Source organism: Ambystoma mexicanum, chromosome 6q (genome assembly GCF_040938575.1).
Source record: "Ambystoma mexicanum isolate Mex_15411 chromosome 6q, UKY_AmexF1_1, whole genome shotgun sequence".
In the NCBI taxonomy this organism is placed as follows: Eukaryota; Metazoa; Chordata; class Amphibia; order Caudata; family Ambystomatidae; genus Ambystoma; species Ambystoma mexicanum.
In genome coordinates, this window is record NC_090937.1 from 997,693,959 (window position 1) to 997,719,268 (window position 25,310).

The 25,310-nt window shown below is 44.0% G+C and overlaps 1 protein-coding gene across 1 annotated transcript in view; it reads left to right on the top strand.

The window, feature by feature from the left end:
* The window catches only part of LOC138516425 (cytochrome P450 4V2-like), a 539,828-nt gene that overhangs the window by 125,911 nt on the left and 388,607 nt on the right, over positions 1 to 25,310 (top strand). The window contains exons 3-4 of the mRNA XM_069631544.1: positions 10,922 to 11,007; positions 22,340 to 22,530. Coding sequence (XP_069487645.1) covers positions 10,922 to 11,007; positions 22,340 to 22,530 — 277 coding nt within the window. The remainder of the gene's footprint in view (positions 1 to 10,921; positions 11,008 to 22,339; positions 22,531 to 25,310) is intronic.

Consider the following 25,310-nt stretch of genomic DNA (forward strand, 5'->3'; position numbering starts at 1 on the left):
CAAAGAACGATGGTCTGGAGGGTTTCCCAGAGCAATGCCAGAGGTCAAGATTTATTCTAAACCTTCCAGCCATCAACTCTTTTGTTTTGCTATTGTCACCCCGAGTGGGAAGGGTATGCCCAGACGTGGGTCCCTTGCCGGCTGGGCCTAGAGACCCAAGCTACTCCTCACTGATGATGCCCAACAAGGCTGAAACATGTCTGGGGATGCTTGTGGTCTCGTGCAAAAGGGATGTGACCTAGCAGTTCGGGCTGGACTACCCCTTTGGGGGTGGGACCAAGCCTGATTTGCATATGGTTTTTCCCCTTTTGTAATGGCTTGGCAGGCAAAGAACGATGGTCTGGAGGGTTTCCCAGAGCAATGCCAGAGGTCAAGATTTATTCTAAACCTTCCAGCCATCAACTCTTTTGTTTTGCTAGGGGTATGAAAGCAGGAAAAAGAAAAAGGACAAGAGGGATAAATGCAAGAAAATGACAAAAAAAACGAGTGCTAAATGACTGAATGTGTTTAAAAATGAAAATGGAAAGTTACCTCTCAAGGAACCAAAAGAGGTAAAAATGTTGAGTAAGTGTCAGACATGTAGCCTGTAATGGTGGTCAAAACGAAGTACACGATCTAAGGCTTTACAAAATCCAGATGGCGATCTGTGGGTGAAATGCCATTTTTAATGTATAGCAAGAAAGCAGTGAAATTGGAACCTAGTAAATGGTGTGGCTGTGTGCGGGCATACCTGAAGTAGCATATGTAAAGACGCGTCGGTCGGTAGGACGCTTCTTCGCATCGCAGAGAAAGAAGCATTGCCAAGGTAACGCGGGTAAATAAGGACACGTGATCGCATCGCGTCCATGAAAGGACGCGATGAGGGTCGTGTGTAACAAAACACTGCAAACGAGTTGATTGAGCGGATGTAGATCAAAATGAAGACAGGATGAGACTACTCATGAATTATGGAAAGTACTGAAATACAGACAAAAATAAAAAAGGGGGAAAAAAGGAAAGCATGGACATAAAAGAAATACTAAACTGATAATAACACAAAGGATAGTGATCTGAAGGCAACACCAGCCAGATAAAAAAAATGTCAGTGTGTGGTTGCTAAGAGAATGATGTATGCACAACAAGTGAATACTGATCAAGCTAATGGTTAGCAAAAACAGTAGACTGAGATCAGTCCAAAAAATGTAGATAAATAAATTAAGCTCAAAAACATGCATATCTGCCGCGGGTGGTGATACCAAAAGGGTGCCACCTTGGGTCCCAGACAGAACGTCCGGGAATGGCGGCATAGGTGCATAAGCGTCAGTGCGCAGGAATTGCGTAGTACTAGTAGATGGATGAAGTACATATGGTGCGTATGTATGGTGCAAAATGTAACAGCGATTTAAAGTGGCATTAAACAACATTTCCTGTGCTCACTGCACAACTTGCGCATATACTAGTGTACTCTGGGTGGACACAGCCTAAAGGTGCAGTCCCCCGTCATATTTAGTTGGTTTATTTATTTATTTTGCATTTTTAAAGCGCTCACACAGCCCGTGCTGTTACAGGAATTGTATTTTTTTTTTTTAGTTGCGCAATTGTTTTTGTCTTAGTTGCGTATTTATAACACGCTTATTTACTAATACATTTTTCTAAGCGCGGACCCGGGGATTGAACCTATCTTGCTTCGAAGGCGTGCACGTTGCCGCTGAGCTATCCTCCCCAGTAGTACATCCTGTCATCTCAGAAGGGGGAGGGCCAAACCTTCTCCCTGCCATGGCCAGCCTAATTAACTAACAAAGGATCCATGGATCCACCCTGGTGCTGGTGGCAGCATTTGCATATGATATGGCATTTATAAGGCATCTTTACACACGTGTTCATACTAATCAGACTTTAATTCAAACAGGCCCACATGGGGCCTAGCTGCAGAGGCTAACAAAGGAGACTGGAAACCCCAACACACTTTTCATAGGCACTGTGTCAACCTGATGCAAGCTGCCGCCCTCAGTATCTATGGACAGTGAAATGTCATGCCTGGGACTGCATGTTTACAGTAGTCATCGCTGCAGGGAGACCCCATTCAGAGGTACGAGTGTGTAGATTGACAGTGCCAGAAAGTTGGGTCTCGCCGCAGCTTCAAGAGAGACATGCCACTTTAATCAGGAACCAAAGAGAGCTCCTTTAACCAGAGAGTCTCTTTGATTCACAACAGACAGAAAGATGGGTGGGACTTTTTCACCTCCTTTACCTTTTCTGTTCAGAGCACTTTGGTTATGACCTCACACATACAGGAGATTGTTGGTGGGGTCCCAGGATTGGTTCATTAAGGTAGGCTTAACCTACACCAATCCCTGTGGTCCATTTGGCTTCAAAAGAAGGCTGAGCCCCTCTTTTGAGCAGATAATCCGACGGCTTCACCAGAAGCAGAAGGAAGAACTCAGCATTGGACCCTGGCTGAAGGTACAAGTCTGCCTTGCATCATCTGCCAATGAAGGAAGGCCAAAACCTCCAAGAGGGAAGCAAGATCCCTCCCCTTAACATATCTCAGGGAACAGAGGGAGATACCGAATCCAGAGGTCCCTCCAGCAGCTCCAGAAACGGTACCCAGCCAGCACACAGTCTGCTCTGATCGGCTCTGCAGCAAGCTTCCTAGCTGGGAAGTGTCAGATAGTCTTTGAAACAAACCAAGGACAAGGCAGCTGCCTGCAACATTCGCCTCGGCTTTGCCCCATCCGCCTTAAAGGACAACACAAGCCCAGTAAAGAAACTACGAGGTGTGCATCTACCGACATCTGCCTTAAAGGACATTTCTGAGCCATTCGAGCCTCTGGAGCTGCAACCAACTGCACCACTGACTGTTGGCATGCTGCAGTCGCTAAAGCTGTCCTCAGCACCTCGACCAGTGCTTCGCAACCGCTGACAAGGCATAAAATAAGTGGTATTGCATCGCAATTCGCGATGGAAAACCACTAAATTGCTTTTCATTTCATTGCATGTGTTGCAGTAACTGTGACACGTATTTCAGTCCTTTAATGGTCGGCTAATGAGGGCTTAGAAGATGGGTGTTGAAAGTGTTTACACTGTGCCTGGGACTGCAGGCAAGGTGGAGCACTCCGACCAGGCTCTTAAACATAATTGCCATTGCCCCACTCGCACATGGCTTGTCCTATTCCTCTAAGGAATTTCATGGGCAGAGGGAAACTACCGAGGTCAGACTCGTTCACTGCTGTTGCAATTTTGTAATCTTCCAAGTGACTTGTAAGTTTAGGGAGTTGGCGGGGAGCTGAGGGGTAGGGTGCATAATTGATCTAAAAGCCATATGCTAAGTGTGTGTGCTGATCTGGTTTTTGCCACTGTCGTGTTATGCCGATTGATTTTAACTCCCAAAAGGAGATGAAAGTCAGACTTGCAGTTTTTCATTTTACCAGGTCACTGAATGCTGAAGTGTGGGATTGCAAAACATAGGGAAGGCAACATTTGTGTTTTACCAAGCCTTTTTTTTTTAATATGAAAACGCGTGAATACACGTTATGCAAGCATGGTTATTTTTAAAAGTAAACTTCTGCTTTATTTGGCAGAGGATTATACGATACGGTCGCTCCGACAGACCCCATGATCAGTGGGGATGTGAGTGTCTTCATTTTCGTAACCAAGTAAAAAATATATTTTGATCTGAGCACTCAAGAATGAGCACATAAGGTATTTTTTTTTTCATTAGACCGACTGTGTAGTTTGTTTTAAAAGACCATGTTACAAATGCTTACTTGTGTGATTTAAACCTGCGGAAAACAGCAGTGACTGTTTACAATTTCTTAATGAAAATATATGAAAAAAATATACTAATCAAGAAAGCCTGCTAGTTTGAGGGCAAAATCCTGGGTGAATGGAGGTGGATAACACAAAGGCTGGGATTGCCCAGCGGGCCTCCTTGCTGGATGTGCCTCTTTTCTCCATTTGTGAATTGGTTTCAAGGGCCAAGTTCACCTCAGCTGAATGGGTTGGCAGTGGGCAGGGGTGTTGGTTAACCTCCGGGGCGTCCGGATTTCTGTTTTTTAAATTTGTTTGTTAACTGCAGCTCTTTCCAATGAAAACCTCACGCTGCCCAGTTGGCTACTTAATGGGTACCTTTTTAATTACAAAATGTAATCTGGAAAAAAAGAATAAGCTGTCCCATTTCCATGCGGACTGCTTATTGGTCACATAAAAAATAAGTTGCTTTGTTAAACTGCAGTTTTATTGCTCAACAGCAAGCTGTCACCCAGTGTCATAGGATTACACCTATTTGCCTTTATGCCGGGGTCTTAATTAAGTCGCTAAAACAATAGAGGAGTTTGGAGATCTAAGTTGTATATTGCCTATTGTAACTTGTACAGTAAGTCCCGGCTTTTAAGACCACACCGCTTTGCATTCTGGTATTTGTAGTCCTATTTAAAAAGGGAAGACAAACGCTAAAGTGCACAACAGAATTCGGAAATGACTTGAGCTCAAAGCCAAGACATTCAAAACATCCTGTGGGCCTCTTGCATATTTAAAACAAAGGTAGTGTCTAATAATCTAACCGTAATGCAGTCCACTCATTGTAATTAACTTCCCATTCAATTGAAAATAATTTAACAATTTCTAATCATGTAAGTTAGATTGCTAATGAAAATATGTTTATTTAGCAATCTTGACTAATCAAATTAGAAAAACTAATGTATGCCTTGCGCCGACCAGCACTGAAACAACGATCCCTGTCCCCGAGCCGCCATATATGCCAGCCTGCCCTCGTCCATCCAGCTTTGTTCGCTGAACTGTCTGCCGCCTGATACCCGCAGCTGTCTCACGTATTCAACTCTGTCACAGATGCTGCAAAGCACCCTGTCGAGCACCAAGAACATCTGCAAGCACAAGGTACAAAGTGATTCTGCCCCCCTGGTCCTTCTCCGAAGGCCCCTGGTGACATTTTACGACCCATTGCTCCCTTTGTGCTGAAACCAAGTGTCCTTGAACTGTTGTGATTAATCACTTTGCCGACTACCTTCCTTTCAGTATCCAAAGTGCATCCCTTTCCCTTCTTAGAAACAGTCTGTCCTCTGCATTCCTTTACAGGGTGGGTTGTATTTTGTAGTGTGCGAGAACTGTCTGTTGTGATAATTGTTAGGGAGAATTCTCTGTTTATTGCAAGGGCAACAAAGAACGTAGACAACAAAGGTGGTGTCACATGTGATCAACTGTTTGATGACCCGGGTGTAAGACAGTTATAGAATGTATGCATGATTTTTGTGAGATGGCATGGGAACATACCTTATATCTATGGCATTTAACAAAACCAACAGGTGATGCAGACAACCAAGCAATGTTTTGTCAGAGTCCTCATAAGAGGCTGCAATAAACTCGACACCAATTAGTCGTTCAAAGAAGGTGCCCATCTAAATTTTAAAATGGAGCATGATGAAAGTAATGGTAATAGATCTTTATCCATCCCAACGACATGTCAATGCCGCTGGATTATCTTCTCACGTTATGCAAAATGGTACCAAAGGTGACAGTCAACCGCAGATCATCACTGACAGTCTGCTTGACTTATTTATTCATGATGAGAAGGGAGTCTCTATGAAGTTGCCTAGCCTTCATGTAAGCACTCTCAATGACGCCCTTAGAATAACCTTGTGACAAAAAGTTAAGGGAAGCTTGGGAACAGCATTTGTCAAATTGAGCCAGATCTGAGCAATTCCTACGATATCGTACAAAATTCCCCATAAGGAATGCTTCTCTTAAAGCTGACCGGGTGCTACTGGTGGCGGTGGCATGCAATGGGAGACCCAACTGGTTGGTATTTTTTACACTAACATGTGTAACCCCAAAGTATCTAAAGTGACAGTTACATCAAGATACACAATCTCACACAAACTATGATTCTCAGTGAATACCAAATTCACTACATTGGAATGAATACTTTTAACAAAATCAACCCAACCAGACTCTGTCCCCTTGCATATAACAAAAACATCATCTATATACCGCCCCCAGGCCACAATCTGTTCGCAGAAGGTCTTAGATATAATCTCAGATAAAAAGGTCACCTCCCACCAACCCATCATAAGATTGGCATACAAAGGAGCAAAAGTAGTGCCCATGGCGGTGACACAAACTGGATGAAAAATGACACACTCAAAAAGAAACACATTATGTGTAAGGCAAAATTTCAACATCTTTAAAATTATAGTACTGTGAGACAGAAAATTGAGCGAACGTGTTTCCCAAAAATATTTACATGCGTTCATGCCCACCAAATGATCTATAGAAGTGTACAATGACACAACATCCAAGGTGGCCAAAATCAAACCCTCTTCCCATGGAACCTCATTGATATGCTGAAGGAAATTCTTGGTATCCTGTAGATCAGAAGGCAGCACTGATAGAAAAGAAATCAAAGTTTCATCAATGAAACGTGACATATTCTCCAATAATGAACATGATAAAGTGACAATGGGTCTCCCAGGTAGACGTGCTAAGGATGTATGAATCTTAAGCAAAGAAATAGATGGTAGGAACAGTGAAAAAGAAGGAACCAAAAATCTGATCATGTCTTCATCCAAAATACCATATTCACACCGTTTGGTGTCCAATTCCCTTAATTCAGATTGCATCAAAGAGAAGGGATTGGCGGACAGTGATTAATAGCACGTGTTGTCCTTTAACTGCCTGACATAAGAAATCTGCCAGTTATGGTAGGCTATGCAACCATAACTTGTGCCACTGCCATGCACTGCTAACACTAACACCCAGGACATCAAAGATGATGTCACAAATGACATTATCGATGACATCTCATATCTGGGGGCGTTTTTTTTTGTTCAGTGAAAGTATTCATTTTAAGCTCTGGACTTTACTACATTGAAACCATGATACACGTACTATAAAGGTACTGTGCATGTAGAGCTTGACGTTGTGCTATATTCTGAAGTTCTTTTACGTAGGGTTTATCCTGAGATCATAATGCACATACATAGAACAAGATAGCAGGTCCCATGCCGATAATATATTTCTCAAGAATGTGATCTGCTTTGACTTATCATTTTGCAACCTAAACATACCATCTTAAGAATACTTAAGTTCTATGATCCATACTGCATTCATTGTGTTTCTTTGGCTAATGTTTGATTGCTGTATTCACAAAAAACCTTCACTACAAAGTTAATTTTTTCAATAAGTACCTTTTATGTGACATAGAGTAGTTTATTGCAAGGCTGCTGATCACCTTTGATATGTTGTAAATTATACTGTAAGCGGTGCCCCTTATACCGACGTTCCCTTTTCATTGTTACGCAGTAGTAGTATTATATGTTATGTCATCATATATGTCATTTGTGACACCATCTTTGATGTCCTGGGTGTTAGTATTTGCAGTTCATGTCGGTGGCACAATTTATGGTTGCATAGCTTACCATAAATGGCAAATTTCTTTGTTTTTTCCATTTTGCTTGTAACCATGATGTCCCTTTAACAACGTTTTTTTTCAGTGAATTTCATAGGTTTTTATGAGTGAAAATGTTTCATGATGTTACATCACGGTATGTAAATTATTAATAATTCCTCTTAACATATATGAAAGAACTATAAACCTCCCTTTAACAAACAGATTTTTTGCAACACATACTGATGTGTGTTAGCAGTGCATGAAGGGGATGCAACTCATGGTTGAATTTCCTAGGGCATGAGGCTCGAACATGACCCCAACCCCACCAAATCACTGCCATTATCCACTGCACCTACCCTTCATTCTAGTTCAGTGTCCACTGTACCCTCATAATGTGACCGATGGCCAGTGCTCATGGCTTACAGCCATGCCCAGTCTCCACAATCCATGGGCCATGGGCTTTGGTATGCTGCACTCCCCAATAAGAAAATCGGACTTAACTTTTGTCACTGCCTAAGACCAGACCCACTGCCCAGGCAGCAAAGTTATATTACTATTTTTTGTACTTGGATTTTGACATTTTAGAAAAAATTAAATACAGGACAAATTTGCAAAAGCATGCTCTTAGGTCCTTGCTGATGCTCTTTGCGCAAGTTTGCTGCAATGCTGTCTAGCACAGTTTATTTTCCCATTTAAACCTAGGGCTTCGGTCGTGCCACATGCTCCAATAAGTAAATCAGAGTAGGTATTCATCCTTGCCGATGGCCATTCCTACTGTCCAGGCAGCAAAGTTATATCACTATTGTTTGTACTTACATTTTGACACTTTGGAAAAAATAAAACACCGGGCACATTTGCAAAACCATGCTTTGAGGTCCTTCTGATGCTTCTTGCGCATGTTTGCTGCAATCCCATCCAGCACGTCGGGCTGTAGCCACAAGCAGAATCTTTTTCCCATTAGAACCTATCCGAATTCCGAAAAACTTTACCATATAGTGGTAAATGCCCACTTTAACCCCATGGCCCGTCCCTCATGGTCATGGCCAGAAGCCAGATTGTCTGGTTCATGGCCTTCGGGCTGTGGAAATGGCCACAGGCTATACCTCAGTCACCAAAAGTATATCACCATTTTTTTTACCTACATTATTACACTTGTAAAAAAGTAAAACACAGGACATGTTTGTGAAACCATGCTTTCGGGTTCTTGCCAATGCTCCCTGCTGCAAATCCGGCAATGTTTTTATTTTTTGAAAAGTGTCAAAATGTACTTAAAAATATAGTCCAATAACTTAGCCCCCACTTGACAAAATCCATTCAAACTTTGCTCAAACATTCAAGTTTGGGTCTATGATGAATCTGCACAAATGTTTGCAGAAAGATTAAACTGCACCAAAGTTATAAACTATCTAAAAATGTTGAGACCCCAACCCCCTCTCTAATTTGGCCCCATCTTGACAAAATCCCACCAAACCTTGAAAAAACATTTGCATTTTGGTCTAAATCATTTTGAAAACTTTTGTGCATCAAACGGCACAAAATGTATAAGCATTTCAAACATTTTGGGACCCCCTCTAATTTTGCCACCTTTTGGTGAAATAGCACTAAACTTTGCAGAGCCATTCAGGGATGGGTCGAAAATGATATTGCAGAATCCCATGCAGTTTCATAGCGTGGTGCCAAGTTATAAGCCATCCAAAAACTGCTTTTCACCGACCCCATTATGCAGAAATATGCATGGATGTCCTTAAACTTTTGGGAAGTTCGAGAACATCACCTGATGTTCCCTGAAGATTTGAGATGAAAAGATTTAATTTGTTTGACAAGTGTAATATTGTGTTTTTTAATTGTTCGCGGACTACAGGTGCAGTTTGCGAATCCAGCATGGTACCTGTTTCAAAAGTCAGCGGGCAGGTACGATGTCTGTGAACATCACGCAGCTCTCTGATTGGTCCAGAGGTGTTTGCGGACTCCGAATCAGGAAGAGTCCGCGGACCGGACCCAGACAGCACTAATTTATTTTGATCAACTTTTTGCCCATTAAAAAAAAAGACTGGACGGATTTCCATCAAATTTACAAAAGCACGCTTTCGGGACCAAGCTGCTGCTGCTCCTCGTGCAAGTTTGGTACAAATCTGTCCGGCGGTTTGGGCTGTAGACATGAGCAAACATTTTCTTTCATTGTGTCCATGAGGATTTCGAAAGTTTTGGGACTCTTCACCCCCAACCCCCGTGACTTTTTCCCCCCACTGACAAAACTGCAACAACATTTGAATAATAATTCGGAGGTGGCCATATACTTTTCTTGCAATGTTTGGTGAGGATTCGTCAAATGCCGCAAAAGTTATAAGCTGCCCAAAAAGTGCTCTTCCTGTGAGTTGAGCATCTTAAACAGAACTGCACGGCTGCTACCACAGGCCTGTAGTGTATAATATTTTTGTTTGTAACTTTTATACGTCACATTTTATAAAACAATTTTTTTATTTTACACCCTTATAAACTGGCTCACACCTTATTCTTATCTTTCTGCTATTGTATAGGCATCCTTCATGGGACTGCCTCCGCCATCTCTAAATGTGTTATTGTAAGTCATTTCTGATTGAAATTGACATTCCTGTTCTTCAAATAAATACAAATGCAAGTAATGGATGCACATAGGCTGGAATGGCCAATGAAGGAGCTGCTTGCTTCCAAAAAGGACAGTCAATTGACAAACGCCAGGCAGAATGGTGATCCAAAAGAATGGTGATCCAAATGCAGGGATCTTATTCTGTTGAGTTTCAACTGCACCAGAGAGAGTAAGAGGTGTTGATGCTGGTTGCAGGCCTCTAGCCAGAACTGATATGCACTGTTCATATGCCGAAGTCTATTTGAGTTCCCAGTTAGCACATACATGCCCCACTTAATTTGGGAGCTGGGAGACCAGTCCTTTTATTTTTTGTATTATTAAGGTATTTATTGGCCGCGGTCTAGCTTCGTAATCAACAGAGCGCTTTACAGTCATAGGGGGAGGAACAGTTTGAGGGAAATGGAAACAAGGGAGCAGGGAGCTTACAAAAGGGGAGGGCAGGCAAATTGGCAGCAAGGGATATACAAACAAACTGGGGGGACGAAACAGTATGGAGCAGATCTCCTAGTCTCCGGTAGGGTGGGCAGTGGAGGGTGCGAGAACCTAGGTGTTATGGAGGAGCCATTCCTTGAACGAGAGTCTTGATGATCTTCTTGAACTGTAGGAACGAGGTGGTGAGTCTGATAATGATGGGAAGGGGGTCTAGAGTCTTGGAGCATAGACTTAGAAGGCCCATCTTCTCGTTCTTTCCTTCCTGGTTTTAACTGTTTAACTGGTATGAGGAAGGTGTGACTGCATCATCTGGTAACACAAGTGAAGGTAATTTATTTGTTGCTAGGTGTGAATGTTTTTCTTTTGTCACTTGTTATTAATGTGTAAACTGCAGAATCTTTCTGCACTACGTTTTCTGCTATTTGAAAAAATCAGATAATTTTAATGTAGTGAACTAAAAGTATGTTTTTCTCTTTTAGGCAATTCTCAGCACCTCCAAACATATGGATAAATCGTATGCCTACACATTTCTACATCCTTGGCTTGGCACTGGATTGTTGACAAGGTACACATTTTTCCTAGGAGAGTCAGTAATCTCCCTGTCAGGACTTTAGATGGCTAAGAATGCAAATTTATGTTTCTGTTTCAAACTTATGCCAACTTATTTTAAAACGGCTGATGGACAGATAAACGTGCTGCAGAGAGCATTTGGATTCCCGCCTCCCCTCCCTTAGTCCCCAATAGCAGCTGCCTTTCCTCAGTGTTGAGGATCACAGAAAATATGCAAAGCAGCCTCATTTGCCCTACCCTCGGACCAAAGCATCTGTCTCATCATTCGCTATATCATAATGTTTGTGAGCCTGGTCAAATGCATTTTGGAGGGTTTCAGTGTAGCAATGTGGGAGGGTGCATTTCCGGACTGCAGGTACTCTTATGGGAGCTCCACTCCACTAAAAGCAGGTGCAGGGAGACCTTGCCTGTCCATCCAGAACCCAGCTATCCTTTGGGTGGGTGTGTGAAGGGGGTGCGATGGTTGCCGTATTTGGTGTGCAGAACATGACTGAGTCCCTTGGGATGTAAATTGTTGGAATGTTTTTAGTACCATTCTTCCCCATCCCAAATTCCCTTCCCGGGTGCGGAAGGTGTAAAATATAAATTGCTTCTTGAATGGTCTACTTGCCGCATTCTTAGGATGTTGAACACCAAAATAGAGCAGAGGAACCTTTTCTCATCCACACAACATTCAACACATGCGTTCTGGAAAATTGCCCAGCGTTCAAATGGTTTCTCAGTTTGATTCACCACATATGGACTTTTTCACAGAAGATTTAAATCCGTAAAACAAAAAAAAAAGTTATTTTAGCAAGAGATGAGTTGGACTGGAAATGTTTTTTTAGCATTTCAAATCTCATTGAAGAATTTTGATATTTTATTCGGCCAATATGTAGTTCAATGCTAATCTTTGATTCTCCAATGGAGAGTTAGAACGGGCATAAGAAAAAAGACCTCTTTCAGAGACTCAATGATTGGGGATGAACTATATATTGGCAGAAAAAAATTAGAAAAAGCAGATTTGGAACTTGTTCAGCCATCGTTTTTGTTTGTTCTTTTATGTTTAAACAGTTGTTGAAAGTACCACAAGTGATAAATAAAATTGACCACCTGCACTTAAAACCCTGTCACGTACCCCTTCCAGGGATATCGTAGATGACCAAAGGACATTCACTCGTGTGCTGGCCTTTGGTGAGGAATATAATAACCGCAAAGAAGGGCCCTTGTTGGTAGGACTAAAGCACAGAGAACAGGAAATCCCAGTTGAATGCCTTTTGTGCATCAAGGGTTCGCCTTCTATCAATTTGTGATATAATACCAAGCAGCCATCTCAAATTCAACTCCTTTGACTTGGTGAGGACGAATCAGGCTTGGTCTGGATGGATCAGATGTTGCATCAGTGGCATCATCCTACTCGTCAAGAGCCTGGCAAAGACCTTGGCATCTGTATAAATAAGAGACAATGGCCGGTAAGAGCCCATACACTCTGGTGGCTTATTTTGTTTAAGTAGAACCGTTTGTTATTGCTGCACATAACGTCGGAGATAATACACCTCATTCCATGGATTCATTTCATACCTGTAAAAGAAGCAGTGAAAGGGTATGTTTGAACTCCTTGTAACATTCTGCAACCAAACTGTCGGAGCCAAGAGCCTTGCCAGACTGAAGGTCTGTGATTGCTACCGAAGTATCTTCTACCATGAATGGAGCGTTCAGGGACACTGTTGCCCCGATTCATAGAATCCAGTGCAGAAAAGTTGCAAGTGCCGCTCATCGAGAAGGAGCGTGTGCCAGCTGTGGCGCAGAGAAATGATTGCGCGCCGCCTGTATTCATGGATTTCCAGAGACACCAGTAGCTGTGGCACAAAGAGCATCAAGCTGCGCCAGTAACGCCGCCAACACGCCCCTGCGTGCATCAAACAGCCAGTGAAATGCCAAACACGGTGCAAGCCCCCGCACGATCCCTGGGCCAGCATACAGCCCCCCTTAGCGAAATCGTGTCAAAACTCTGCGTGTACCCCAGCCAAATTGTGTCAACTCGGTGCGTACCACGGCCGCCGGCCAGCCAAATCACGTGAAAACTCAGCACGTACCCCAGCCGCACCACTGAGTAATCTTGCGAAAACACCTCGCAATCCCCAGCTGCACCCCAGCCAAATCACGTGAAATCTCTGCGCGTTCCCCTGCAGCACCTCAGCCAAATCGTGTGAAAACTCTGCACGTACCCCGGCCGCACCCCTGAGTAATCGTGCAAAAACACCTCGCAATCCCTGGCCGCAACCCAGCCAAATCACGTGAAAACTATGCATGTACCCTGGCTGCCCCCAGCCAAATCGCATGAAAACTCTGCACTTACCCCGGCTGCCCTCAGCCAAATCGCATGAAAAATCAGCGTGTACCCCGGCTGCACCCCTGATTAATCGTGTGAAAACACCTCGCAATCCCCAGCCACAACCCAGCCAAATCGCGTGAAAACTCTGCACGTACCCCGGCTGCCCCCAGCCAAATCGCATGAAAAATCAGCACGTACCCCGGCCGCACCCCTGAGTGATCTCACGAAAACATATCGCAATCCCTGGCAGTACCACAGCCAAATAATGTGTCTGCACCTCGCAATCCTCTGGAAGCAGACCCCTCCTGATGGGACACCACACTCCAGCCCCCATCACCCGTGACTCCAACCTGCAGGCAGCCCCCTCCACATGGGACAACCCATAGCCCCTCACCCCAACCTACAGGCAGGCCCCACCCCATAGGACACCCGCGCCGCCATCACCGTGACGGCACCTTGCAGGCAACCCCCACCACATGGGACACCCCCGCCCCATCATCCGTGACCCCACCCTGCAGGCAGCCCTCTCCACATGGGACACCTCGATCCCAGCCCCCATCACCCGTGATGCCACCCTGCAGACAGCCCCCTCCACATGGGACACCCCCACCCCAGCCCCCATCAACCATGACACCACCCTGCAGGCAGCCCCCCACCACATGGGAAAACCCCATCAGCCATGACCTCACCCTGCAGGCAGCCCTCTCCACATGGGACACCGCCACCCCAGCCCCCGTGATGCCACCCTGCAGGCTGCCCCCTCTAGAACGGACATCACCTGCATGTTGGACGCTGACATAGTGACACATGATCACTCCATCGATGGTGTGTGGTGCACCTTGTCTGCCGTGTTGTGACACCACCCTGAACATCCACGGCAAAATGTATCCTGCAGACACAAATAAATGCATACACCTGGGCCACATCATTGAGTGTGGCAGCTGTTCAAACACAATTGCTGTCTGAACACATCTCCCAACATACACATCTGACAAGCTAATGGCAAAATGAGGCCCTGCTAGCCATGTGACAATGTCATGTCACTAATCCCCATGGAGAAATAGTCAAACAATGACGGAATAATCAGCAGCCTCAATGTGTGCCATATGAACAGACACTGGCCAGGCCTGAGCCTCAATGAGCTGCCATTACCTGAACAGATATCCTAATAAACACATCACTGTTCCTCCCATGTGTGGAGGACATGATATGAAATCATATGAAATCACATGGCATTCATAATGTGCCCATACATAAGTGTTTGAAGGCGCAACAAGTCCGGGCTAGGGGAGGGGTAACAGAGTGAAGATCTTGGTAGGCCAGGTGACATTGAGATGACGCCAGTGCATGGGAAGTGGGGAAGGTGAAAAGTGCAGGTGGAAGGTAGAGGGGGCAGTGCAGTACATGGGAAGGACATCATAAGAAATACAACAACCAAGAAAATCATCAAAGTGCGGGCAGCTGGTGGCAAGTGCAAGGCTAAGTGCACACATCAGACGTCAAGTGCAGGTAGGGGGCTCCAGGAATACAGAAAAACAGTCCAAGTGCGGGGGATGCCCTGGAGGCAGTGCGGGTGTGCAAGGAGACCTTGGGCAGAGGTCAGAGGGTAGCCAGGTGATCAGTGGAGATTCAGACAGGAATTCAGCAGGGCAGAGGAGGACTGGAAGCGCAAGCAAAGAGAAATGGCTTGAGTTCTGATTGAGTACATGGCAATCGGACAGTGCGCCACGCACCAGGACTGCTGCATTGGTCTGCCGATGTGTAAAACAAAAGTAATGCCAATATTGCATGCCAGTGCAAGATGTAGACCAACACCAGAGACAATGATTACTGCACAAACAGGTGCTGGTGAAGGGTAAAGTATGACATGTGTGTGTTGCACAGCATCAAGCAAATCATGTGCAAATATCGTTTACATGTAACAGTCACCCCACTCACCTCCCTCACAAACACAGTGAGGGACAATACACAGTGATGCTGCACATGTGAAAGCAAATGCCACTTGAATGTGCACAACCAAACTCACCCTTCACACTTGTCCACCGGTCAGCCACATGTGTACATTCATCATGCAGAATGGATAGGAAACCTAACACATGCATGCAAGTAAGCACACACATGATGACTAACGATAGTATGTACCAGGGACACTAACCAGACTAACAAAATGGCACACTGAAAAAAAAAAAAGGAGAAACACAGAGAAACAATTACTGTGAGTTAACAAAATAAATTATATTGTACAGTTGTATTTTGCTCATACACACTGTAAATCATAGGTAAACTATGTACATGAATAATGTTAATGTTAAAAGACATTTGTTCCGCGCACTATCACGACCAAAGTGGTCCCCTGGTCGCTCTGGCGGCTATGAAAAAGGGCAGGAGAGAGGGTGGGTTAATGGGAGTAAGCTGAAAAAGTGCAAGAGAACAGTGATGTGCTGTTGGCAGCCTCAGACCGGTGGGTCCATTGGCTGGGCTTGGGGTGTTTTACGGTCCGTAGTCATCGTGTTCTGTTGTGCAAGTCTATGTGCGGTTTGTTTTGTTGTTGCATTGTTGTGAAGTTTGTGCGGATTGCTGCGTTTTAGGCTTGTGGTTGTGTTTGGTTAGAGTTTGAGAGGTGTATGCAGAGGGATGGAATTGTTAGTTGGTTGGTTAGTTGGCATTGCTGTCCATTGCAATTATGGGATTCCATCTAGGTGCGGTACATGCTGACATCCACATTTCCATAAAGATGCGACACAAGTCAAAGTTAAGAATCCTGAGTGAGGCACGTACTAACAGTCACACTTCCATCTAGATGCGACGCAAGCTAAAGTTCAGAATTCTAAGTGTGGTGCATGTTAAGAATCACATTTCCATCTAGATGCGATGCAAGCTAAAGTTCAGAATCCTGAGTGTGGCACATGCTAACTATCACATTTCTATCTAGATGCGACGCAAGCTAAAGTTCAGAATTCCATACGAGTGTGGCACATGCTAACAGTCACACTTCCATCTAGATGTTAAGATTCACATTTCTATCCAGATGCGATGCAAGCTAAAGTTCCGTTCCCTACATGTGTGGCACTAGCATATGCATCACAAGGCTAAATATCATTTCTAACATTGGCATACCTTCGGATCCCCCATGCTAACTTTTTCCGGGCCTGTTTTTGGACCTTGGAATTGTATTTGGTTCGAGATTATACCGCCTTTGTGGGGTCCTCCTGAGTGCAGGTGAGAATTGCTTGCTTCTGTGTGCTGATATATATTACAGAGGCAGCGAGTGCCACTAAACGCTTATTTCAGTAGCTTCAAAGTGTGTTGTGTAATTCCATGCAGGGAAAGTAAAGTGATTGGGCGAATCCCAAAAATACAGTTTCCAATTGAGACGCCAAAATTGAATTCTTGCTCTCACCTACAACAAAACAGCAGGATGGATTCATACCAAATTTGAAGGCTATGTTGGCATCTGGGCAATTTTAGAAACGCCACTTGTTTGGTCAAAATCTATCCAGTGTTAAGAAAGAAAAAAAAGGTGCTCAGAACAAAGATGTTGCAGGTGATCCACCAACAATTTGTTGATTCACTTTAAAATCTGAATTCAGAGATGTGATTGGCTAAAATCAGGCTAAAGCAAACATATATCTGGCTGCTATTTGTATCTGGACTGGGATCTACAAATCCGGTTATGTAAAATGTTTGAAAGCAGTAGTTGCCAGCTTTCTAAAACAGTCTAGCATTGGAAAAGGCAAGGCATTACCCCAAAGGCTTGGACTATCCTTTTCAAGAAAAACATGCAAGATTTGTCTGTGGTATTTGTGAGCAGGACCCTGCGGTGCAAAATATCTTGGCTCATGAACTGCAGAGCGAGTCCCTTTTTTATTTACTGTTGATTTGTAAACACCAATAAATCAAAAGAATGCAAACATATCAATTTCCATGAACGTTATTTACAATAGTAGCAAAATGAGAAAAATAGATATTAACGCATGGTGAACACAAAATTATAAAAACCAAGTAAACTATGTGCAAAAAAAAATTGAGTAAAGTCCAAAGTGCGCTCCAAATAATAAAATAAATAAAAGCAAAACCACACATTAAGAACTATGCACAAAAAATTGAGTAAAGTCCAAAAGCTCCAAATAAAACCAACGGAAACTTATATCTAAATAACTATTTAGAAAGGCAGCAGGCTAGTCCTTCTCACCATTCTCCCTCAATGTTTAGGCCAGGGCATCATCGTACACTGCGTCCAATTCCCCTAGGCGGGCCGCCACTCTCACCTCGAGGACTTGCAGGGACACCAGCATGGTCCTCTCCATGTCCTCCCACTCCCTGCAAGTCTCCTCAAGGACCTCAGCCTGCAGCAGTGCTATCTCTGTCCTGGCTATGGTGAGTCTCGCCTCCTGAGCCCGCTGCCTCTCTGCACCTGTGATGTTGTGTATGCCCCCCTCACTCATTGTCCTCCACCTCCCCTCTTCCCTCTCCTAGCCACAGCCACCTAATTTGACTTTCTGCATTTGTGTGATGCTGCTACCCTGCAACATGAGGCTAGCCAACATGTATGTTTTGACAAGGACTTATGTAACTGAGTACGCCTGAGTGCGCTGCGATGGCCAAGTGCTGTTGTGCACTTTATATGTGCAAATGACATTGAAAATAAATATGGGATGGTTTATGTGCCACACAGGACATTGGATGTCTAGTTTGGCATGGTGGTAGTGGCATAGTCCATCTATGTGTTTGTTTTGTATAGCCAATAATATGAATTAGTTTTAGTTGTAAGGGAAGCACACAATGTAGCACTTCCAAGGACACATTCTGAGGGTGGTTTGATGGGAACAGATGATTGCCACTTTGTCATCATTGAATGGCACCTGGAATGTTCCAGGGCGGTGTGTACTCCGCAGCGGTTGGATTTTAGGTAAAAAACAGTGCCACAAGCTGGGTACGGGCAGCCTCACCACGTGCCATTTGCCCTTCCCTGTGCAGCCATTGTGCATGTTGTTGGGGATGTGGGGAGAGACGGGAGAACCATGGTTATTTTATATCACTCAGGTTATCTCATTGTGAAGCCCATAATCAGTTATGTTAACTTAATTCAAAAACTGAGACTCGAGTAGGGAGTCGATAATGGAAGAAGACACTTGGCAGATCCCTGAATCTATCATACGTTAATAAATGACAAATGTAATCAAGTAGTGAGCAGCGAGAAGTTAAAGTTATAAAAAGATGGCCATTAGAAAATTACAACGATGTACTGGCATTATAATATTGAGGTAAAGTGAGAACTGGCCAAAATTATGGGTGTCTTGTTAATGTAATATTAAGAATAAAGTAAATAAGGAGATATGGGATACGATGGAGCTTAATCGGAGCATGATTTAAAGAAATGGTAAACAGAATTAGATAGAGATATATGAATACCTAAGAGAACAATACATGTGAAGCCTGTCAATTACTACCAAGTGGGGTTGCGCCATCGAAAGGTGAAAAGGAGGAGTTAATAAGTTGATGATTCCCTCCTGCTGTGATATTTAGCATAGCAAGTTGTATTTAATAAAAAATACAACCAGGATATGTCGAACACTGAAAGTCGATTGTCCTTTACTTGTTTCCCACAGGTATCCACTCAGTGTCTTAGCCGGAAGAGATGAACTAAGGGAGGGACAAGATGTGGATCCCCTAATGGTTCCAAGAAGACAACATTGTATTGTACATGGCAATTTAATGTGGCCCTACCCCTGATGAATTTCCTAATAGTCATACAAGTCTAAGGAAAGAAACATGTTGGGAGTGTTTGTGGATGCAGTATGAAAGTTTGGAATGAGTGGAGTAAAGACTGATGGGTGAAAGTGAAAAGGACTAGGGTGTGCCGGCTCAATTAGAGAAGGCTCTGACCACAGATCCATACTGAAAATTAATTTAATGAGAGAATGAAAACATTGATGAATTAAGGGACCACAATATATTGTTGTAGTACATGATCAATGGGTCGAAAAATGTATAATCTGTTTTATATTGATGTATGCACGTTTGATATAAAAGTGTATGCTTTTTTATGACACTGTTTTATATATAAAAAAAAACGAATTGATATTTTTGATACTTTAAATGGGTATGTGATGATTTAATGATTAATAACACATACAAGTGGCAGACACGAATTGAATAAGGGGAAACAAGTGACCCGGTGAATGCATTATATTGTACCAAATTGTAGAGGGCTGTTCACACGTGGTCTAGAGAACGATCTCCTCTAGTCTCTCGGGTGTTTGGAAGGAGATGTGGGGGCACCACCATGTCCACCGGTACACAGCGCTGTGTTGCAACATTGTGCAGGACACATGCTGCCACAATGATCCTGCACACTAGTGTAATATAGCAACTCACCACCAGAGTGGTCAAGGGAGCGGAAACGGGACTTGATCACTCTGAATGTGCGCACCGCTATGCCCCGAGTTGCAATATGGGCTGTTTTGTTTCTTACCTGGGGTGCTGTGGCAGGGTTCCGTATTGGCGTCAACATATAGGTGCTCAGAGGGTCGGCACTGCCCCCCTGTAGAGGTAAAAATGTTTGCCATTGCTGTGTATTTGTGTGCCATGCATGCATATGCACGGCCACTCACCAATGAGCCATGTGTTGCCATGCCTCCCAGCTTCCAGGGCCCCGTGTAGGGGTGACTTTCTGAATATGAAGCTATCATGGGTGGACCCTGAATAGTTTGCATATACAGAAGTAATGAGAACCTTGGCATCACATACAACCTGCACGTTGATGGAATGCCAGTGCTTGTGATAGATTTGCTCTGTGGCCCTAGGTTGACGTAGAGCCACATGGGTGAAATGAATCGCTCCAAGCATTTTAGGGAAGTGAGCCACCACATAAAAATCCTGGACCACAGCCTGCCTTTCTGCAGGTGTTCTGGGCATGTACATGTACATGTGCCTGTGTACTGAGGGGCGTGCAGTCATGATTGCCAACACCTGGTGTAGGCAGCTTGACTGCGTCGGCTGTGAAATTCCACCAACTATGGCAGTTGTCCACTGAAAAGACCCAGTGGACAAAAAATGCAGTACATTGAGTAACTTTTCCAAGGGGGTCAGTGCTTGAGAGCACAGGGTGGGTGATGTAAGGTCATCCTCCCACTCCATGACCAGGTCTAATATGATATGAGGTGGAAACCTATAACTGCCGTAGACCTGGTCATCAGGCATCCCAAAAAGGCTGGTCCTAGGTAGAAAAATCTGTGCCATGCCCATCCTCCTCCTCCTGCGGTGTCCCACGATCACTGTTGCGACAAATGGTACATTCGTCGTAGCTGTATATGCGCGTTTGTTGTTCGCGCACCCTTTTTATGCATTTTTTTAGTGCAGGGTGACGCTTACGCCAGCTTTCGCGTGGCGTATGTGTTTCCGGATTTGCGCGTCTTTTTCCGCACGACGGAGAACCCTGTTCAAATCCATGAATACAGGTTTTTAGCGCGCCTATGGGCGTTGCAAGCATTTTACTTTGGTTCATCCCTCGTTACGCCCATATTTTCACTTGTTGTCCGCCCCCTTTTTAGATGACTGCGCAGAACCAAATGGCCCTTCGCTACGTGTCTCGTGCAAGGTGTTTGTGGTGTCGCAGTGACGTGTTGCACAAACACGGATTCCTCACAAGTCCCTGGTAAGCCTTGCGCATTGTGTTCCAAGAATACACAAACTGCTGCTTGCGCGCGATTTTGCGTGCATGCCTCCTATTTTGCGCGCAAATCATTCCATGAATTAGGGTCTGTGTTCGGAACTCTCACCTCGAGAAGCATGCCCTTCTCCTGCCGGGCTGCTTATGGCAGCCACGTTGGATGCGCCACTACTTGGCGGCAGTCGGACGTTTTTAAGTTAGCCCGCAGTTCGCCCAGATTCCCTAGCCCATTCAAAGATTGCTGCCAAGTGCAGTCAAAGACCCATCCCAAAATGGCTGACCTAGTGGGATGACATCACCACGACAGCCCGTGTCACCGGGTCCTAGGAAACACATCTCTCATCATCCAAAGGAAGCCGACGCACACCCAGTCGTGTCTTGCAAACAGGATTCATGTCTCATCGGGACCTCGCCACGCTCTTCTTCTAGGTAATTTGTAAACTTCTAGCTACGATTTCTGTGTCTCATCTTGATCTCGCTCCTGTGGCCATTCTTAAATCCTTTAAAGCCTGCACGAATGACCAACTCATCTCCCAAACCCCTATATCCTTTTGTTTGCCACGCTCCTCTGTGAATCAACAGAGACTCTTCATTGTGTACTCCCGGTGGTTTTGAGCAAAGGAAAGGTTGCTTCCAGGTATGTTAATGGGGATAAGGGCTATTGGGTAACCTTGTACTGTTTCCTTATTGATCGTAGTTCTTCTTTGTTTTCCCCACTGCAGCCCCTGACCTGTGTAGCTAGAGTACACCAAAAGAGTCGCACAACATACGTCGCTTCTGCCTGTGGCCAAGGGCGAACCCTTACTCTGTAGGGGTTGTTTTTCTTCATCAGGAAGGCGAGGTCAGTACCTCTGTAACTCCCAGGAACCCTCAGCATCATGTGAAGATCTTCCGGATCCAACACATTTTTGCTTCCACAGAAAGGGTCGGTAAATCTATAATGGCTAAATAGGCCCTCCTTTCCGAGGCACAGGCGCTGTCGTGGTTTGAATACAAAGCTTCACCAGCGAAGGCATCAGATATGTAGGTTTTCTCTTTATGGATCACACCCACATGGGCTTGAACGCCCGTAATCGCAATGCTGTTGGTACTAGACCTTATAACTCCTCACCATATCTGCGAGCCAGCACAGGTTTAATAACGTATTGTGTTTCTCTTTCTGCCAGTTCACAGACCTAAGCTTAAAGTATTCTTGTACTCGTTGTGCCCCGCTACCTCCGGGTTCGGTGCACCATACAAATTAATAAACAAACAAACAATACTGAGCAATACTGTGTTTTATTGTTCTGAGTAACTTTTTAGGCCATAAGGTAATGGTGTTTTTGTCTTTTCTATTTGCAGCACTGGAGAGAAATGGCGCTCACGGAGAAAGATGTTAACTCCAACCTTCCATTTTGCGATTTTGGCAGAGTTTCTCGAAGTTATGAATGAGCAGTCGAAAATATTGGTTAATAAGCTTGAACAGCATGTTGATAAAGGAGCATTCAACTGTTTTATGGATGTCACTCTCTGCGCACTTGACATTATCTGCGGTAAATGTTCACACTTCTATAATTACTTTACATCTGTAAAGCTAGATAATCTACAGTTGCAGTACAAAAAAGGGAACTGGATTACACAATCTCAAATTGCTCAATAGGGTGATTCCTTCTCCAGGAAAACACAAAAATGTCTTTAAAGGTTTCAGGAAATGATCCAGATCTGTGGCGAGGAGGGTCCATATCTCTGCTTGTGTGAAACTGATAATGAATGTAGGTCACTGGTACATGTTTTGTGAGGTGTTCTCAAAGCACCACAATCCTCTTTTTGTGGTGGTTACTATTTCCATTGGTCACATTGGGAATACAAAAGGTCTCACATACTGTTTTTGTAATAACAAATGCATCCGTTGAACTGGTACACTGGTACTATAAATTAACGAGTGGTCATACATTTGTTTGCATGAGGCATTTCTGACGAAAATTAACAAAGACCTCCTGCCCCCAAACCATGTTGCATTACAGAACATGGGTCGGACGGTGCTTTTTGCTCACTTACAATGAAGGTGTTTTTCCGATGAACTCTCTAAGGAGCCTTTTCCTATGGGGGCTTGGGGATTTGCACCTACACACACAGGGCAGAAGTGGGGCCTTTTTGTGGGTTCGAGATTGAGAGCCTAATTGCATCCTCCTATGCACGTGACTTAAGGTTAGGCCTTAGGTTGGTTTCCGACAAGTGTACATTGAAAGCAGCAGGTGGTGGGAGCAGATAAAGGGCCTGTGCAACATCAAGGCTTGTGCTTTTGCCACAAAATGCCTTACTAAACCAATAACCTGTCACACAGCCATTCATATATTATTGCCATTGGTCTAATTTGCAGGTTGAATGAATACTTCTATTGGTGTTTTAAGTGACCTACAAAATCAAGGAGAGCCCTAACGAGAGAGACGCATTTAAAAGACGTGTGATATATGCAACTAAACGAGTGGCCGAACATTGTGCTTTTTTGTACACGATAATAAAGGGAAGACATTCTGCCAATGTTGCAACATCATGTTGGCTTCTGCTCAGAACCCCCCCCCCATCTGGAGATTCCCCTCACCATGGTAAGCTGGTAAGTGGGGGGTGCCAAGCTTGGTGGGAGCGCCATGACACTACTAGTGGTGGTGGTGGTAGCAGCACCATCGCTCCTTGAACTTGGGTACCCTAACAGACAATGCAATCTGGCAGAGCAATGAGCATGTCATCATCGGTCACTGCCTGTGTCTTGATCAAGGTCTGAATGAAAATCGTACTTGGGCTGCTGAGCAACCCCTCACTATGCTCTCAGGTGTAGACCTTGTTGGTGTCATTCTGGCACCACAGGGTAAGTTAGGTTCTGTGCACCAGTATCTTTGCTGACCTAGCCTTCGTTTTTTGGCTATATGATTGTTGAAGCCCTCTCGATACATCATGATGTGGAGCATTTTAGGCAGTTTCGATCGACAACCCCACTTGATTATTCTAACTTTTCCACACTGTGCAGGAAGTGTACTGGTTGGCCTCTGATATGCTGCAGGGCATAATTGTCTAATCCAATAATAGATTATGCTGGGTGGAGAGGGCGCACACCCATCATTGGTTGGTTGGCTGTCTGCCTTGTTCTGTGAAATTAGACCTCCAGATGTACATCTTCTCCAGCACATTCGTCACAACCATCTGACATCGTAAGTATACAAGGACATGGTTGGAGCCTATGTGTTTTGTAGGGTTATTTCTGCTAGGTACTCACTCTTGTGGTGAACCAGTATTCTGCCGCACTGCAGGTGGGCCCCACTTGGGTGTATAGCAATGTCCTCACCCCCGGGCAATCGGGAGACAAATTCAAAAGAATCTCTCCTTGGGTAGGAGACATTAAACTAACTTGGCTTTCAAGTGCATCCATGTTAAGTGGTAGCAAGGGCACCACAAATGAGTCTGAAAACAAAGTTGGCTTTGCCAATTATGGTTGCCTTTTCCTGCAATACTACCTAGGGACTAGGGCTGTACCGAATAGCATATTTAGTATTCGACCGAATACCGGATAGTTTGTCAACTATTCGGCAGAATATGAAGTCGAATAGTTGCTTTATTTAATAAATCATGTTCCAAACTTCAAAAAACACACTTATTAAAAAACAATTAAAGCACCATTTTAAATGCATCCTATACTTGTATTTCTCTTCATTGTAATTAATGTAGCATCTTTATTTAAAGTATAAAGCCAGAAATTAAGCAGATTTAACCAAAATGAAGGGACCAAATGTACAGAAGATTCAATGCCAGTTAAAATGGAAGGCTTCACAAATGCAAAAGGACTGCCTTTGTGAATCAGATGTATTGCATTCTCTATCCAGTTGCAAAGTCGCTGTGGTCGAGTTTCGAAACTTCTTTGCAGCTCACATAGAAATGTATAAAATGGTTCATGTCGGCTCATGCAGGATACAAGTCAAGAGAAAATCTGAAATGCATGAACTACATCTCACAACTATTCACCCGACTCAAACAAATGCTGCTCACTTTTCACTTATCCTAGCCACTCTTTCTCGTCAATACACAAACATATGCAATTTATAATTTTCTGAAAAAATATCAGATAATGTTAAACTCAGGACTCAAGTCCTTAAAAAAAGAAAAGGGGGGACTATGACGCACGCAATGGGAAGGGAAGTGACATGACAGGAACTGAAAGTATCTATGCACATTTCTTTCAGTTTGTTTTTTCCAACTGAAAAAAGTGCACATTGCAAAAAACATTTGCCAAAAGAAAAGATGTTCCTGTATTGTTGCAGGCTAAGTATAAAAGATGAGCACC